General features: G+C 36.0%; 2 protein-coding genes across 4 annotated transcripts; both read right to left on the reverse strand.

Annotated features, from left to right (window-relative positions):
- Positions 1–1,139: 1,139 nt before the first annotated feature.
- On the reverse strand, positions 1,140–4,545 carry LOC136811087 (DNA ligase 1-like; the record flags this gene model as incomplete). 2 transcript variants are annotated; one of them, XM_067067684.1, is given in 6 exon segments in its annotated part: positions 1,140–1,223; positions 1,372–1,467; positions 2,033–2,126; positions 3,119–3,216; positions 3,410–3,517; positions 4,009–4,545. In XM_067067684.1, coding segments are annotated over 6 exon segments (957 nt in total), but the record flags the coding sequence as incomplete, so codon positions are not given.
- A 240-nt stretch (positions 4,546–4,785) lies between these two features.
- On the reverse strand, positions 4,786–18,552 carry LOC136811088 (BTB/POZ domain-containing protein 6-like). 2 transcript variants are annotated; one of them, XM_067067686.1, is made up of 2 exons: positions 18,350–18,552; positions 4,786–6,562 (listed from the first exon to the last, which is right to left on the reverse strand). In XM_067067686.1, the coding sequence occupies exon 2, from the start codon at positions 6,553–6,555 to the stop codon at positions 5,215–5,217; it is 1,341 nt and encodes a 446-aa protein (XP_066923787.1). In that variant the 5' UTR covers positions 6,556–6,562; positions 18,350–18,552; the 3' UTR covers positions 4,786–5,214. The 2 variants fall into 2 exon arrangements, with proteins under 2 accessions (XP_066923787.1, XP_066923789.1); XM_067067688.1 differs by having other exon boundaries at positions 5,085–6,562; positions 18,366–18,409.
- Positions 18,553–18,697: the final 145 nt, after the last annotated feature.

Consider the following 18,697-nt stretch of genomic DNA (forward strand, 5'->3'; position numbering starts at 1 on the left):
GGTTAAGTGTTATATCTTTTCTCATCCTCTCTTCACAGATGATTTGCATTTTTGAACGGCATAGGTGGAGAAGTTTCCTATATCCCGTTTTCATAACTTATTTCATATCCCAGGAGCTAAGAGAGTTATATGCAATTTTATCTATTTGGTGTTAAAATATTTCCTTAGACCAAATATTTATTTTGAATCTGTCTCAACCAGCAAAACATGCTCATTTTTAAGTAAACCATCAATTCTTTCAAAATAAACAAAATCGTTTAATTTAAATCTACAAGTCAGAATCTTTATTTTAATGAACCTCCGTTGGCCGTCTCCGTTTTGGGGGCCAATACTGTAATCAAACAATTTGAAGTCTTAGGTGCCCCAAAGTTTTAGCCTCGTTTTGGCGAAAAACTCGTCCCGCTCCAAAATCAAATTTCAAAAAGGAAAAATTCCCCCAGATATTCACCCAGGAAAAGTGTGCCAAATTTCAGCCAATGGAACAATTTTGAAGTCTCCAGGCTGCCCAAAGGTCATAGTGGGCAGCACCCCTCCACCCCCACCTGAATAAAGTCAACCCCCCGCATAGGGTAACCCCCACCTGAAAAATGCTACCGACCCAACCCCCACCTTCTTGGACACCCCACCTAATTCGAAAGTTCCAACCCCCACTGAAAAAGGTTTTTGACTGTTTTAAATTTGAGGTAAGCAAGGTAATCACTTAAAATAATTTTATGCTTTTTATACTTCATACATCTTTTGTTATAATTATAGACTTGGGAAGAATCTAGTATATGTTATGATGAGCAGGGTGAAAGTTTTGAGTCAAAATAGAAAAAGTAAATAAACTCTCCAACCCCCACCTGAAAAAAGTCACCCCCACCTGTATAGGGTAACCCCCACCTAAGATTTGTGAGCAGGCTAACCCCCACCTGCTTAAATTTTTCTGAAAACCTCCAACCCCCCCCCCTAAAGTTAGGGGGGGTTCCCACTATGAAAGTTTTGGGACATACACACACACACATTCTCAGATTCTAGCTCAACTGAAGTTGAGAACAAGTTTGTAATGAAATCCTTGGGAATCATTTTTTTGCGAATTAAGTGGTCATTGTAGGAAATTTCCGACCTTGAAATACAAGTTTATGAACAGATTCACAGACCTGTAATCGTTTGAGCTTCAATCTGGTATGAATATGTTTATCCATTTCATTTTTATTTACAATAGTGGGCTTGACTGATTTCACCTGCAATAGAAAAGAAAAAAGTGAAGCAACTCTTTAACATACCAAAAGTCACTTTCTTAATAGCTTAATACACAGTAAAACATGCCACAGCAATCGTTTTATTCACAGTTTTTAAAAGGATTTCATTAATAATGAAAACTGCACATACATTGTTCTTATGTTTGGATAAATGGTCTTTCCACATTCGTTCTTCTTCCCTCTTTTGAAAAGACATTTTACCCTTCCGTCTTGCATAGTGCGCCATCTTGAAAATTTGAAAATATCTTTGTTGTTTTTTCCTATGTAGTCGTCACTGTATTAACTTCAGAGCCTTGGTGATTTCGATTTGAATGAAACAAAATAACTTCTCAAAATGTCACTAAATAATTCATATCCACTCTATGAATATTTTATTTTCAACTTGAAACAAAAAAAGTGATTTTTGAATTTCAAGAAATTATTTTCAATACTTTTTATTCATGTAAAACAAGAGTGTTTTGAGCATAATTCGTTCAATCATTATCCCTGCTCCCAATAGATTGTGCTGATCATTTATCATTTGTCAATGATAAAAAGATACCGGCTTGACCAGAGGGCGCCATTCGTGTCAAAACTTCTCTCCATTTCGAATCTTTTAGAGATTGCAACTCCTGTAAAAAAAAAATTTACTGATATATGGCTAAATACAAATTTTTCGTTTTATAATGCAAAAGAAGGTTTCTGTAGGGAAGCTAAATACACCAGAACTCAAATTTTATTTCAGCTAGTTCTTGTAATAATTTGGTGATTCTATTTTCTTCAAAGGATCGCAATATCAGATTTATACATACTTGTTTAGGGATAAATATGAGTTCGGTTGACTCGTCTGTTTCTGCTCCCCCTTTTATGTAATAATCCTCAATATCTTTGGCTGATAAATCACATCTAGAATAAAAGATGTAAGGATGCAAGCATAAGATATGAATACGAAGGGTCTGTTATTTAAATCTCAAAACAGAGCAGGAAATTTTAACTTTATACGATGTATAAGCCCAGGAATCTAAGCATCCAAAATCTACGCCATAATTCTATTTCCATTTAATACAATCGCTGGTGCGATTCCTAGAAAGGCGGGTAGCATGTAAGAAAGCAACTAAAAATGCACTTTTTCTGCTGTTCATAGATAAATACATAATTAAAATACACTTTACTCAAAAATTACGCTTTTTCGAAAGAGAACTTTTTCCAATTTTCTTCATAACTTTTGAAAACGTGAAGCAAATTTAAAGTATGATAGTTCAAAATTTAAGTTAACCTTTCCTCTTTCTGATGGTGAAAATATTAGATTTATAACAGTTTTCTCACAACCTCACTTCAAACATGTTCACTTTTTAATGAAACACCCGGTAGTTATTTTAAAAGTAAATCGAATCGAAACTGCCATTTCTTCAATCTATTTGCAAGGAAAGAATATCTTGCATTGCTAAAATCTACCACAATCAAGAGTGTCGTGTAAAACTATTCTTTTGCTTGGAGTACATTAGCCATCGTGGCTAGAAATTCGAGATCGATTTTAAAAATATGAATAACTTTGAAAATTAGATAACAGAAAAAGAAACAGATAACGAGTGTTCAATTTCAAAACGCTCTTATAAATGTTAAAAAAGAAGATTAGAAAAAGAAACGAAAAATTACATGTTGGCAGCTTTCATTTTCAGGCTAAAAATTGACCAATGGGAAGATCAATATAAAAAGGCGCCAAAGAAATTGCCGGATGCTTAAAAATCCCTAGCGAAAAAGCTTCATGCGAGAAAGGGAGAGTTACGCGATTTAAGCGTATTATCATATAGGTATGCCACGAAATCATTTGAAGTCATTGCCTATACGTGCCACCCAAATAAAAATATCTCATCTCATGAAAACATAAAAATCAATACCTTACAGTGAAGCAAAAACAAGGTTTCTCAGCTAGTTCTTTGTTACCTATGATCCCTATCAACGTCGGGCGTTCGATGACTTCTTCTGGTATATTCAGCTACAAAAAATATTTGATTATTTTTGAGACCATACATAGGTTTACAAAATATCAATCTGATTAAAATATCCTAACAACCCAGCCATCTTTATTAAATTAAATGAACTATGGAGGTATTCTAAGGTATTCTATTCTATACTTGTGTGTTTTTTTAGAAGTTATCTTTATAAAGAAAGCGTATAGATTATATCACCTCGTCTCTTATCTCACGTACGATGGAATTGAAAATTTCATCGATAACATGTTTCCCGTCAGCTTCATAAACTCTTTCAATGCTAAGTCCCAACTTTTGTAACATTTCCTACAAAGTGAAAGTAGTTCTTCATTTAATTGTAAACTCGTTAAAAACAAAGTAGGTAGAGACACAAAACAAGCTACATACATACCGATAGAGCCTACCTGACAAAGGTGAACACTCCGACCTTTCTTTCCTGTAATGATAACTTAACAAAACCTTTGTAAAGCTATTTTGAAAAAAACCGCCTTGTGCAAAACTGCTTCAATACTATTTTTTAAGTTTATACATAAAAGCAGAGGGCAAGGTTCTCTAAAAAGTGGCTCAAGCTATTTTCTCCGGAAAATGTGACAGGGTCATGAATTAACCCATATTCGTTCGTCCGTCTGATGTCAGCTTTCCTTGGGATTGGCTCATTAATTCTTTTCTGATTTTTTGCACAATAATGCAAAATGGCAATACCCAAAATTTGACGGATCCTGAAAACACGGTAGGTCCAATAATGAGGATGAGGAACGAAAGAGTTGAACTAAACAGCATTTCTACAATAATTTTACCTCAGGTTCTGCATGACCACCAGGTGTATCAAATAAACCTTTAGCTTCACCAACCCAATCAGCACGTTTCATCAACACAATACGATCATCCTTTGTCTTTACCACACAATTCACGCCTATCGGATCTGCAAAACATGCTTTCTTGCTCTCATGATGTTTTAATCCATAATCGTAGAGAAGTTTGACACTCTCAGAAGGGTTGGTACATAAAAAGCTTTTATAATCTGTCACGCCGACCTCGATCACAACTTTCCCGTCTTTTTGTAAAACATTATGCAGTCGAAATTTACTTCCATTATATATACGAGGATTTTCTTCACATATTTCTTGCCAGCGTTTTTCCATTTCTAGATCATTAGTAGCGCATGGTCGACGATCGCATTTCGAGGAAAAAATAACTTCAAAATCAGATTGAATGAAAGTCCCTTTTAGTAACAAATTCCATTTGAATGATGGCTTTAAATCTTCCCAGTTCATCCTTTATGGTATAATTATGTGTGTTACTGTAATACTATTTCTAGAAAAGAAAAATTAAGTAAAAAATTAATTTCAGTTCACTTTGTCTAGATGCTCAAAATTTCAAAAGTACTTTTTGTTACCAAATACCAAAAGCAAATTTACTATAGTTTTCAAACAATGGCACGGGCACCTGTCATATCTACCGTTGTTGAAATGCTTTACCAAACACGCCTGGAATGGTTTTTCAACTGCTATAACTTTCTTCTAGAAATCCAAAAAAAAAGGAAAATGTTTGTCCTATCAGGTCAAACGTACAAATTTACTTTAAGATATACATTTAATCCCGCATCAATAAATCTTAAAAAATAATAATCTTAACAAGTACTAAAAATTAACACAAGCAACTAACAACTGAAAGAGTGATGATAGCCTTTTACGTTCGTGAAGAATTAATTGTTGACTTGCCTTAAAACTAGATTTAAGTTAACCATACATGAAATAAGTGATAAGTGGTGTTAAAGTTTGATAGATTGCTATAATTATATAACAATACGACAATACCAATTAAACAATTATTGCCAAAATCAGCACGGATCTTATGATCATTCTTTTGAAACTTCAAACTTGAAGCTATGTAGCTTAGAACGCTGTCTTATAAGGGTAAAACCAATGAAAAAAACAGATTAATTATCTCATCATATATACAAAATTATCCAATATAAAATGCATTTTAGAAACTAATAAAATCTAAAAATAAAATAGCAAGGTTGGAATTTGACCTTCATCAAAGCTAGTACCATTTGTTGAACCACTACTATTCTCAAAGACAAAGTTCACTCCCTCTTCTGTCACATTCTGTCTACCATCATCACCAGCAAATGATGGAGGACCGTCCAAAAGCACAAAAATATCGTAGTACGTTTCTTCCTTTATCCTTAAAGGATCATCAAACATGATGCTATGAATTGGAGGATTTTCAATCGGATTCATTTCTGGATACGGTGGACAAGTGAACGATGAGCTGTGCTTATGGACGGGTTCACTTTCGATCACAATCTCCACTGACACAGTGTATTCACCACCGCAAGGTGAACCGTAAAGACCGATGCCTGCCAAAAAGATTTCTTGATCAGCTTTGAATCGTATTGCATCAGTGTCTTTTTCGTCATATCTCCACAAGTAATTCTTCATCGGTTTTACGTAACGTGAACAACAATGCGGTTTGAACTCTCTACGCGTCAAAGGGTACTTCAAACTTTTCTCTTTAACATTTGAATTCAGGTAGATAAATATTGATTTGACATCTTCCAAAGGAAGCAGCTCAGATCGCGCAGGTCCCAAAGCAAATTCTTTGGCTGTCATGACAGGAAATCGAATAAGATACAATAAACTTTCAAGCACCACTTTTTGATTTTCAATGTTAATCTCCAACTCTTTCCGAGAACATTCTGCTTCAGCCCATCTTTTGACTGAATTAAAAACATCAATTTCGCAAACATTTAAATTATCTTTTTGCAAAACACTAACAAGAAGTTGACGATCGATATCAATAAACGAGTCTGATGCAAGAATTTCGGTTGTTCTACGTGAAAGAATAGACCAGCAATGTTTCTCAAGCCTGCTCTCTCCAAAACACACAGCAGCATTCAAAACGCTCAATACATTTTCTGTTTGAACATTATCCAGTAGATAATTGACACATTCTTTTGATAGAACTGGTACAATATACTTATTGGCAAGGTAAAGAACATCAACAACATTTTGACCTGTCAAATGAACTTCATCATAATAAATGAATCGTAGCAGTTCCAAGAAAGCCTCTGTCTCACAGTCTTCAATCTCAATGATATCTGTTTTCGAAAACTCGCCGTATAGCATTGCGAAGAATACAGGACTTGAAGTGCCAAGGACGAATTTGTGTGCAGGTATTGTCTTCTTGTGGTTAGTTTTCTTTCCGATACAAAATTGAACATCACTGATCAAACTATTAAGATACATATGCTCATTACGCCCTTTGACGTTTGTTTTGGTTGTTTGCCATTGTGGAGGATTTTCAATATTGCGATGGGCATTTGGACTTTCAGACATTCCAAATCTAAAGCAAAAATGAAAAGTGAGATTAAAATCCACAAGGCTGAGGGAGAAGTGGTGAAGTTGACCCTCTGGAAATTCTTCTTTGGAATACCCCCTGGAAATATTTATCCACCCCCCCCCCATATGTACATAAAATGGAATGGTTCAATGGCAAAATAAGAATTTGGTGTCTGATTTTTTCATCTTTCTGTAATTTTTTTAATGTTGTTGGTAGTTTCTAAAGCCGTTTCCAGGGCCTTCCCTAATGGGAATTATCTATGCTATTTCCTAAAATTTAAAAAATTATGAATTATTGTTTCCCCCTGTTTCTGATAAATATTTACATTAAAAGAAATTCCAAAGAAAATCAACGAAAAATCAGATTTAGTTGTTTGCTCAATTTTCGTTTATGCAGTGGGTGTAATTTTTTCTTGAACTGTTTAAACAGCTTCGGAGTATTTTCCAGTCAAACCTAGTACGTACAGGGAGGGGGTACTAGCAAAGCGTACATGAGCGTACATAATTTTTGAATGATCTCTAATGAATTTTTTTGTCTTGTAACTTAGGCATTTATTATTTTTGTCAAAGCGTCAACACAGTGTCAATAATTTGTTAAAGGTTGCCTGAGTAATGATTACTACTGGAAAATAATGCTAGCATTACTTATGGCGCCTTTCCCGTCATTCTTGAGTCAAAAGTTTTCATTCAGGGACAAAATTTGCTGCAGATTGGATAAATTGGAATTCAGGGGCAGTAAATCTTCACTGGGGGCAGCGCTGCTCTCATCAGAAAACTGAACGCACTGGGCTTGTAATATCAGTACTTTGTATTTGGTGGGTTATCCTATCTAGGACAAAAAAGCAATGAGTCACAGCTGGAGTTTTTAAACACACAGCTGTGAATGCTTCAATCTTATAGTGCAGAAGTGATCTTTCAATCACAGTGCACATCCCATGAGCAAGGATCTGAGGCTACAGTCTATTGCTTTTTTGTACTCAAAAGCATTTTTGCTGAGTTCTATGAATATACATATAATTATTGATTTTATGATGTGATATAAAGAAATGATACAAAAAAATTATCTAGGTTTTTGGTTTGGAAACTAACTCATTTTTTAAAGCATCTAGTCACAAACCAAACAAATCATTGGACCTGGTGATGCTAAACAGATTTTTAGGAGAAAACCCCAAAAATTTAGAAAATATCAATTTTTTTCATTAAAAAGGAAGCTTTTCCTAAAACAGCCTAAAACACCCTAATTTTCCTGAATTTTTAACCCAAAAACCCGTTCCAATTTGCTTTTCAGTGCTCTATTACTTCCACTGTGCAAGGAAAAGGTTTTTTTGACTTTTTTATACCCACTAGTAACTTGGTAAAGTGTGTCCACTAAAATCCCTCATGGCTGAACATTTTGAAAATTCAATGTTGGTGCGTGACTATTTGACACCAATGTGAATTCTTGTGCTTCAGATCTTTATTGTTTTCTGTACAACACACTGAAGCTCAAAAGGGATGTGTGAAAACAAACGATCTAAAGAATATGCAATCACTATTTTGAAGGGACCACACATTGTGTCAAAGGACTGGGAATGACAACAAAGTTGCATAATTGTGTTTAAAATAGGGCACTGCATCAAAAAAACTTAATTTTTGGCATTGCAGCATGTAGCAAGATTCTCCTCATGAAAGTGGCTATTTTCCTCAGATAAATAATTCCAAGCTCCTTCACAGGTTTACTGTGCGCATAAGAAACTAATCGTTATCAGTGTGCATCAATCTTTTGCTATCATTGTTTGGTGCTGAAATTTTCATTATTCAACATAACATCTGCACTAGGAAAAGGTCTATGCTTTTGGCGCAAAATGCTCATGCTTTAAATTCACTTTCCTTTTAGATTTTTTGACATTATTGGGACCTGTGAAAATTGAGGAATGGGCTACCATTGACAGCAAAAACCATGATGCTTGACTTTTATTAGGGTTTGGGGACGCTCTATGACATCACTAGATTCCTGAAAAACTTCACAATAAGACCCAAGGAAACTTTGCTTACTGTTGTTCTTTCACTCGAAGCAATATTATGCTAGAATTTTTAATTATCCAACATGACATTGTGCTTATTTCAAAAGGTCCATAAAATGTTCAGGCCAAGTTTACCTTTAAAAACCTGGCCTGAACCTGACCAGAACATGTCCCCAACAAGGCAAACTGGCCACACCCTGGGTTGCGTTTTGAAATAAAAGAATACTCTAAAGTTTGAAAAGCAGTTAAAAAAGGACCTTGACCCCTAGTTGAAATTCAGAAATTTGATGGAGAATACAATGAGGGAAGCTATGCAGCTACAAGTCTTTTTATGTTGTTTGTTGACTTTCAAAACTGGCCATTTTTTCAGATTTTTTGGCCATTTTGGGCCAGCATGGTAAATTTTGTGTTTTTTTTTATTTAGATGAAAATAAGCTCTCATGTGCTTTTAATACACACTGAGAGCTGACAGTTAAGCTAGGCTATACTTACTTCTTTTCTCTTTCGGTTTCAATAATATGCTTACATAGTTGACACATAAAACACAATGACAATAAATATGAAAGGGGTGTCTTCTACGCAGTACTTCTTTCTGATTGAATAAGAGCGCTTAACCTTCATTATGTTATTTTTTAAGTAATTGCAAAGCAGTTTTTGACTGGACAAAATAAACAATTGATATCACGGTAATTGGATAAAACAATAATATTGAGTGCTTTCACGAGCGTCTGTGATCGGACAAAATAAAACAATTTAATATTTCTCACTATTTTCCAAGGGGTAGATTTTCAGTTTTTTTCTTCTATTTCTTCATGTTTCTCACGGGGAGTCTTTACCTATAATAGGAAAGCTCATGAGACCCACAAATTTAATTTTGAGTTTCCAAATTGCCGAAAAATCATTTTTACCGTGATGCTGTGACGCAATGAAGATACCAAAGTGTCAACTAAACTGAATGATTTGATACACTGAGCCAATTGAGCCAAATAACAATAATTGATTCACGAGCAACATATTCAGAATAATAGAGATAATTAATTTTACAACTCACACTTTTTTATCACATTAATTGACATCTTGATATTATAGTCATCCTGTTTAGGGGCCACTCACATATCCATTTTTCCCACGCTTAGCGCCATTCCGACGCTAATTAAAAAACCCACCTACCCCCTACCCATATTTTGAAATATACCGAGAATCGATGAAAACCATTTCTCCCTTCAGGTGTCGATGATCTATTGCCAGATAAGTTGCTTTCTCCCCCTTCTTCTTGGTACATTTCGCTTGTTTTTTGAGTAGTGGTCTCAGTATATGACTTTTACACAAATTGGTTCCCAGACCCGCATAAGTTGTGATGCGGGAAAAAAACGCCTCAAAATTTTTTTAACATAATGAGCGTCTCCTGCATTTTACTATACCGGTTTATTCTCGATGCCGTGAAAAAGAGACAAATTTGAAGCGAGGATGTTTTGTTGAATCTTGAATATGAAGAGGCTGCTGTAGAAATAATAAGTATATATGAAAGTTATAGTTTTCTGGAAATTTGAATTTCTCTTGGGCCTCGAAAATCGATATCTGCAGTAGATTTTCTAAGCGTCACTCGATCTAACCCATCCATCCTATAGCGTTGGAATGACACTAAGCATGGCGTGGGAAAAGTCGATATGTGAGTGGTCCCTTAAGATGTTTTGTTTTGAGAGTTCTTGCAATAGTTTATTGTTCAACTTGGAAAGGGAATGTTTGTAAACATAGAATTTTTTTTTCATAGCAGTTATTTGGGGGGTCAGATTTAGGCAGGGCTGGAGTCGGATTTAGGACCACTTGCGGTATATACTGTCATTTTACATATAAGATTCCACTGCCACTTTTTTAGCTGAAAAAGACAAGGAGTCCAGGTACATAGCGTCAGCCCCCCCTGCTGGTTGGGGGGTTACACCCTAAATTTCTCCCAAAAGAGGAGGGGGCTGGAAGTACACCACTTTTTTGGGGGGACCTATGTACTTGGGGGGAGCTAAAATCTCATCACTTTAAATCGTGGGGGCTAAAATAATTCAGCTTAATAGTTGGCTTCAATTACTCAGATTGAAGCTCATGAATCTGAAAAATTTTCCCCTGCGGCGCAATATTTTTGTAGAAAGTGTGCAAATTTATTATCTTAAACTTAGAACTGAACGCAATCTACATTGGAAAAACCTTTTTTACTGGATCAATTTTTTGAAAGTGTCTAGGGTCAAAAGTCCTGGGGGCTACAAAAATTCATAAATATTTGGGGGGACTTAAATTTCAGGGGGGACCTAATTTTTGCCTGGGACCTAAACCCAGGCTGACGCTATGAGGTAGTTATAAAATTAGCTTTGGCGGTATCATAAGTAGACAAAAGATTTACCCTACGAAAAAACCTTTTCAAAAAAAATGGTATATAATAGCCTGGGTTGAATTTCTTTAGTAAATGCCCAAATTCTGAGAAATCCTTCCAATTGCACGCTTCACCTCCTATAAGTCAATGGAATTGTATAGACTAACACTACTGAAAGTTACATAAGATAAGAAATTCATTCCCCATACCATTCTACACAATCTTCCTAGAGACAAATTGGGTTATTCCATTTTTAAATCATACAGGGGTATTGACGAACTTTTCTAGGAGGGTCTGAGCCTTGAGGGGGCTTTTGGTCATTTTCAGATTTTCCAAGGGGTTTAAAGGTTTCCAGGGGCAGTTTAGACTTATTAAACTTGTATATCAAGATTACGGGATTTCAAGTAGGGGCTGATTTTACTTTCGTTTTCAGTGGTTTCATTTTCGATTTCAAGCCAACATATTAGCAACAGGGTGCTCGCCCATAGTTTCGGGGGTTTGTGCACGAAACAAAACATAGAAAATTTTCCGAATCCCCCATTTCAATTAATGCAATGAAAACTTCTCACAACTAATCTATCTAAGATGTTTGACCTTGCTAATCAAATCCATCAACAGGGCACTCGCCAAGCTGCTCTTGGTGGTATGCATATTCACCAACTTAATCGTTACTTTCCTATCAAAGCTCTCTCTTGCAGATTTTGGAACATCCATTGCCTTGACACTTTTGATCTTGAACAATCCAAGACAGTCTTCATAGATACTTTCAAAAACAAACTCTTGGAGGGACCTTACATCTTTTAAAATTTTCAGCTACTCTTTATTTTTGAAGCATGATTTTAACAATTAAAAAATCTCTATATTTTTTTTTTTTTTTTTTGAAGCACTTGTGTTGTTTGCTATTATTCTGAAATAATTTGATATTGTTTTTTATTTCTTTTTTTCCATTATTCTATTATCATTTTTGATATAAATTTTTCCTTATTATTTTATGTTAATTTTCTTTTCTTTTTCTTAACATTTACAGTTCCACAATTTTTATTTCTCATTTTCTTGGAACAAAATTTTCACTCTTTAATCATTATTTTTTCTTTGCAAAGTGTACATAGCACGAGAGCCACCAATGGTTAAAAACTTATTCTTTATTATTCGTCAATTTGAAATAACCTAACCTAACCTATGAAGTTTTTCTATGTTTCACTTTTTTGCACCAATTCTTCAAAATGAAAATATTTAAGATTTTAAGTTCTTCTTTGATTCAATGATTTTTTATGGCACTTAATTGAAAATCTAACTCTCCCATCAAATTACTGCTTTCTTCAGTAAATTGAAGATGAGAAAAAACCCAGCCTTAGGATCACGGATTGAAACAAATATATGAAGGGTGGATTTTTACAACCACACATCGTGCAAGGCACTGACAGGCAATGGGTGCCAAAAAGAAGGGCCGTTTGAAATGTAGCAATAGGATTGTTATTGTTTCAAAAATAAAGAAAAAATTCAAAATGTATGTGACCAAAATTGATCGAAAACAGGGAATTTCCCCACAATCTGCATAATTTATGCAAAATTATAGCAATTTTTTACCACAATTAAAAATGCCTATAAATTTTGATCTAGAAAAGTTGAGATTTTGATATAATACATTTTTTTGCTCAGTTTGAAGAGCTCTATCACGTGGTATAGGTCCTTTTTGATTTTGAAGACCCCCCCCCAAAATCATGAATTTTCAGGGCTTACAATTTTGCCTAAAAGCACAAAAAATCCGGGTTTTCAAGCTTGGTAACAATCAAATTCCAAGTCAGTACCCTCAAATTGACCAAAATCAATTCTAAAAGCTTTGTCACAGACATTTTGAAAAAAAGTGAAACGTTTTGGTGAGCACTGGCCATGGCCTACAACCTCATTGGTGGAAATTTGATAAACAGCTGCGAAGGAGCTCCGGGAAGCAATCAGTAGAAGAAACCACTTTCATTTTTGTTGCAGATTTTGATATAAACTCTCTCAGGGATTACTTGTCAATGTGTTGTGTCAACTTGTCAGCATTGTATTGTTGTAAAGGGAAAGATAAAAGAGGAAAGACTAGCATAGTTTCTAATCCTGATATAGGAGTTTAAGTTTAGACTGAGGGGGTCCTCTCCTCCTAAACTTGCATCAATAGTCACTTTTCAGGCCCTGTTTCACAAAATTTCACTTTCCAGGGGTGTCAAGTTGACTCCTAATTTCCAGGGGATAGTTTGTTATCCAAAATTTCCAGGGGGGGTTAGTGAAAAATGTTTGTCAATACCCCTGTACAATTTTTCTTCGGAATAGCCCATTGAAATGCAAATGCCTTTAACATAATAGAATATATATGCTACGAAAATCCATTCTTCCCTGTTTTTGACCAGGGTTAGGTCAAGATTTTCAGAAAAAAATCTAACTTCATTGCGTCTCTTCTCAATATTTTTAGCTGCACCTGGCTGGCCTGACGCCCTGGCCTGGCGCTGGCTGGGCATGGGAGGAGGAAATAGACCTTTTTTCAAAGAGGACGTCCTGCAATGTAGCTCTAAAGCTCTAAAACAGCATCTAATAACATGAAAACCAGAACATGATTCTTCAATGGGAATCAAAACTATAAAGCGCACTTACAAACATCAATTTGTCAGATCTAACAAAATTTATAATCGGCACTGTCATCATTGACAATAAAACAAACAATATTCTGTCAACAACCTTGTTAACATAACAGCCAGTTAGTCACACTAGGAAATCTAGCTTTCAGAAAAAAACAACATCAGTCATCTACAGGATACATTTCAACAACAAGGATGAGAGTTACCTGAATCAAGTTCGCAAGACAATATTAATTAAAACTTGAAAGTTGGAAACAAAATAAAACGTGCAGCAGCCAAAATCAACCAACCAAAATTTGTCATTCAATTCCCGAGACAGCGCTTCGATTTTTAAGGCCTTGTTTATACGTTAAAGATAAAACAATTATGCACATGTAAATGGGTCATTGTTTGAGGTCCGGCAAAATTTCCGGGAGATAGCCTATCCGGCAGTGCGCGGATCTAGGTGGGTTCCGCCTCCCCTGTAGAACTTTTTCTTGGTAAGTTGATCTTCAAATTAGTTTTCAAGGTTGGCTTGGCTCAAATTTTTTCATCTATGGCTCAAATTTTAGGCAATTTTTCAAAGTTTTTGAAAATGTTAATTTCATTAAAAAGCGCCGGGTTATTTTTTCATTTTTTCCTTTAGAAGTTTTGCGGTGCATTTTTTTGCTTGAGAGTCAAGTAAACGATATAGCGCTTTCGCAGCATTAATCTTTGATACGCATTTTGGCGGGACGCTAGTGTGGCTAACTGACAGCCTTGTTAACATTCCAACAACTTCCATCGAAATGATCTATCACAGCTCAGTCTACCATTTGAGGATTGAGCCGAGAACTCTCGCCCGAGCTCCCGCACGGCGCGCACCGCGGGGATGAAAAACTTCAATCTGTCAATCATTTTCTCAAGCGTGGAGTATGCGAAGCGATTCTAGCTTTACGATAAGTGCCGCGGATCATCAATGGATAGTATTCAATTATCATTATCCCTTTATTTTCATTCCTAGACCTTTTGCAAAAAAAAGGAAAAATAGAAAAGTTGTATTTTTTACTGCTCTATTCACATATTGAATTTGAAAGATCTTCTATGTGGCGTTTTTTTGCAAACTTCAAAAAACTGATTTAGGACCCTGCCGACGCACCGGACTTAACGAACACCGGACACGCGAAAGTCCGGTGTAAAATTAGAATTTTTTTACCACCGGACAATTCCTACACCGGACTTAAGGAAGTCGGATGTCCGGTGTCGGAGAAGGATATTTTTTCCCACCGGACAATCAAAACACCGGACATGACCAGTCCGGTGCGTCCGGTATTTCTTAATTTTTTGTTTCATAAATGTCTGGCGTCCAAAATTCCCTGTACGCAACACCGGACTGACACTGGACTTATTGCGTCCGGTGTAGCGAAAGGATACTTTTTGCCACCGGACAAATACAACGGACAGTCCGATGCGTCGGCAGGGTCCTACTGATTTTTGTCCCGCTTTTGCGGGATTTTGGCTCAAGTGCTTGAGTGCAGCATAGGCAGGGTACAAAGTCCAATTTCTATTTCTATTTCTATATATTTATTTGCATAAATTCATTAGAATTACTTTCGCAAATATTTAACAAAAAATTTTTTAGGAAAATAAGAAAATTTAAGTCTATTAAGTTAAGTTTATTTAAAATGTACATATAATGGTTAAAATATTAAAATGGTAAATAATAAATAATAGATAAGTAAGTTTAAATAGTAAGTTAAAGATAATATTTCTAGAAAAACTAACAGTAGTTAGGAATTTAACGAAGGCAAAAATTTGCAAAAGTTTGTCGCGAGGTAGATTATAGACATGACTGGAGAATTAGACAGAAGCTTAAGTGTTTTGTCTTAAGTAATTGAAAAGTGTATATGATTATAATACTTATTTAATAGTCAAAGAGTTTCTAAATTTATCCCTTTCTTTTAAATTTACAATTCCATTGTCCAAGCTATTCCATAGTTTGAAAGTGAAAGGAAAAAATGAGTTTTCATAAACTTTAAGTTTTGCATGGATCAAGTTATATCTTACATTAGAAGTCCTTTGTCTTGTTGGTAGTAAAGGCTTCTCCATGTATTTAAAGCCATTTACGCAATCAAATAACATTTTCAAACAAGATAAGTCTCTTCGCATTTCAAGAGACTCGAGATTCAATCGTTTAGCCATTGCTGTTGGGCTGTAATGGTATGCCCATTTGTTCTCAATCCATCTACAAGCTTTGCGCTGGACCATTTCGATCTTGCTAGATAACGTTGTGTTGTTATGAGGGCACCAGACAGGGCTAGCATATTCGAGAATTGGGCGTATGAATATTTTGTAGCATTCGAGTTTGGTCTCTTTAAGACATGATTGAAGGTTGCGTTGCAGGAAAAGTCTCACATTGGTAGCTTTAGAGACAATCGTGTTAACGTGGTCTTTCCAATTTAGCTTTTTGTTGATGGTTACCCCTAAGTATTTGGCTTTGCTGACTGTTTCTAGTTTCTCATTGTGGATGAAGTAATCACAGACAGTAGGTTTTACTTTATTTGTTATTCGCAAAACTTTACATTTCTTGGGATGGAATTCCATGGACCAATCGTCTTCCCATTTTTGTAAAATTGTCAAGGTCGTTTTGGAGAATAGTGGTGTCGTTTAGGCTACGAATGATACGGTGTAGGAGTGAGTCGTCAGCAAATAAAGCAAGTGTGGATTCGGTTGTGAGTGGCATATCGTTAATATATATGAGAAAGAGTAATGGGCCCAATACAGATCCCTGTGGTACTCCTGATTCAACTTTTGATTGTGGGGACGTAGATCCTCGGACAACAACACATTGGGTTCTGTTGGATAGAAAGTCAGTGATCCACGATAATATTTCATTTCGAATGCCGTAGTGATGTAATTTGATGAGTAGCTTTCTGTGGTTAACTTTATCGAAAGCCTTGCTAAAGTCTAGAAGGACTGAGTCAATCTGTTCACTGTTGTTAAGGGCTTTTGCAAATTTATCAACCGTTGCTACATGCTAGTAATTGTGTTTCGCATGAGCGTTGTTTGCGAAAACCGTGTTGAGCATCACTAAGTGTACCGTCTTTCTCGAGATGGGTCATGATATGGCTGAATAGGATGTGCTCCATGATCTTGCAGGAAATAGAAGTGAGGCTGACTGGTCGATAGTTTTCAGCAGTTGATCTGGGTTTGTTTCCTCCTTTGTGAATTGGAGTGACAGTGCCTTTTTTCCAGTCTTCCGGTACTTTCCCTTGTTTAAGTGAGGCGGTGAATAGTTTAACAATGCATCTGTAATCTCTTCAGCACATTCTTTAAGAAATCGAGCAGGTATATTGTCAGGTCTGCATGCTTTACCAGGATCAATGTTTTTCAATAGTTTTTCAATTCCATTTCTTGTAAAGTTAATATTGGCAATGTCTGAACCTTTGGGACCGTTGATTGTTGGAGTTATACCATTGTCCTTGGAGAAAACACTGCAATAATGTTGATTGAGAAGTTGGGCGATTTCACCATCATCTGAGTGGATTTGTCCATTTTTGTCAATGAGTGGCGCAACTCCAGCAATATCATTTCGCTTAGATTTGATATATTTAAAAAGTTTCTTTTTATTTCCTGTTACTGTCTCTTTAACAAAATTGTTTTTTGTGGTGTTACAGATCTTTCTATAGTGTTTTGCTGCTAGTTGAAATTTCACCCAGTCTTCATCTTTTCTTGTTCGCTTGTAAACTCTATACCGTCTGATTTTCTGTCGGTTAGCTCTTTTGCATATTTGATTGAACCAGGGTTGATCAAAGTGTTTTTTTTGTTGTGGTTGTTGGGACATGGCGCTCTTGACATACTTTAACCATATTTTTTATACCGTTCCAGATTTCATTTACTGGGGTTTCGTCAGATGTTGTATTACAAAGGGTTCTGCATTTATCTCTAACGTCGTTACAGAGTGCTGTAAAATCAGTTCTGTTCCAGCACATCACTTTGCGTTGGATCGGTTTAACTTTATGTCTCTGAGGGTGGCATATCATGATATACCCTGAGATTGGGTAACTTGCATCAGTGGAGGCAAACATGCATAGCCCTCAAATGAATGACCTGTCTGGTCATTAAAATACAACTACGCAGCTCCACTTGCAGCTCTACTCTTCCATTTTTGTTTTAAGTTAACTTCCTATTTTAATGACCAGCCAAGTCTTTCATTTGAGGGCTATGCATGTTAGCCTCCACTGATGCAAGTTACCCAATCTCACGGTACCAAATATGCGTTTCCCGTAATTTTTGTATGAAGAGTAGGACCCTGCCGACGCACCGGACTTAACGAACACCGGACACGCGAAAGTCCGGTGTAAAATGAGAATTTTTTTACCACTGGACAATTTCTACACCGGACTTAAGGAAGTCGGATGTCCGGTGTCAGAGAAGGATATTTTTTCCCACGGACATGACCAGTCCGGTGCTTCCGGTGTTTCTTAATTTTTTGTTTCATAAATGTCCGGCGTTCAAAATTCCCTGTATGCAACACCGGACTTATTGCGTCCGGTGTAGCGAAAGGATACTTTTTGCCACCGGACAAATACACCGGACAGTCCGGTGTGTCGGCAGGGTCCTTGAAGAGTTAGGTCTACAACTGTCCTGTTGTATGTAGTCCAGCCATAAAAACAATGATGGAGCCATGCATAATCACTGTATCATGTATATTGTAATAATTATGCATGGTTTTATCATTGTTTTTCTGCTGGACTACATAAATATTCAACAGGCAGGGTGGCCTCTTTGAAAAAAAAAAGGTCTATGTATGGAACAGATAAAATTAAAAAAAGAAAAGATAACTTAGCTAATACCTTTCATTTGAACCACCTTGCTCCTTTTGTGGATGTTTCCACTGCTTCACTTTTTTCGAAAGGTTTCCAGTAGGATGGTTTCAGTAAACTGGTAAAGAGCAACTTTAAAAAAAAAACAGCAACAAAATTTAAGGTTTGTTTTTAAAAGTTCTCATTCGAACAAACTAGTAGGGCTCAACTTGATATTGTTATGAGATTTGAATATCATATTACCTTTGAAGTCGGTAATAAAATCCAAAAGAATGTCTATCGCAAGAAGTCCATATTATACTACAACTGAGCCCGCCTATATTTGAATATAGACGGGGAGCAGCGAGCGGGGCAGCGGAGCAGCGCGACGAATAGACT

Source organism: Clytia hemisphaerica, unplaced genomic scaffold, assembly GCF_902728285.1.
Source record: "Clytia hemisphaerica strain Z4C2 unplaced genomic scaffold, Clytia hemisphaerica genome assembly, whole genome shotgun sequence".
Taxonomy (NCBI): Eukaryota; Metazoa; Cnidaria; class Hydrozoa; order Leptothecata; family Clytiidae; genus Clytia; species Clytia hemisphaerica.

Coding starts and splice junctions, on each gene's coding strand:
- LOC136811088 (XM_067067686.1), bottom strand. CDS start 6,555: ATGTCTGAAAGTCCAAATGCCCATCGCAATATTGAAAATCCTCCACAA.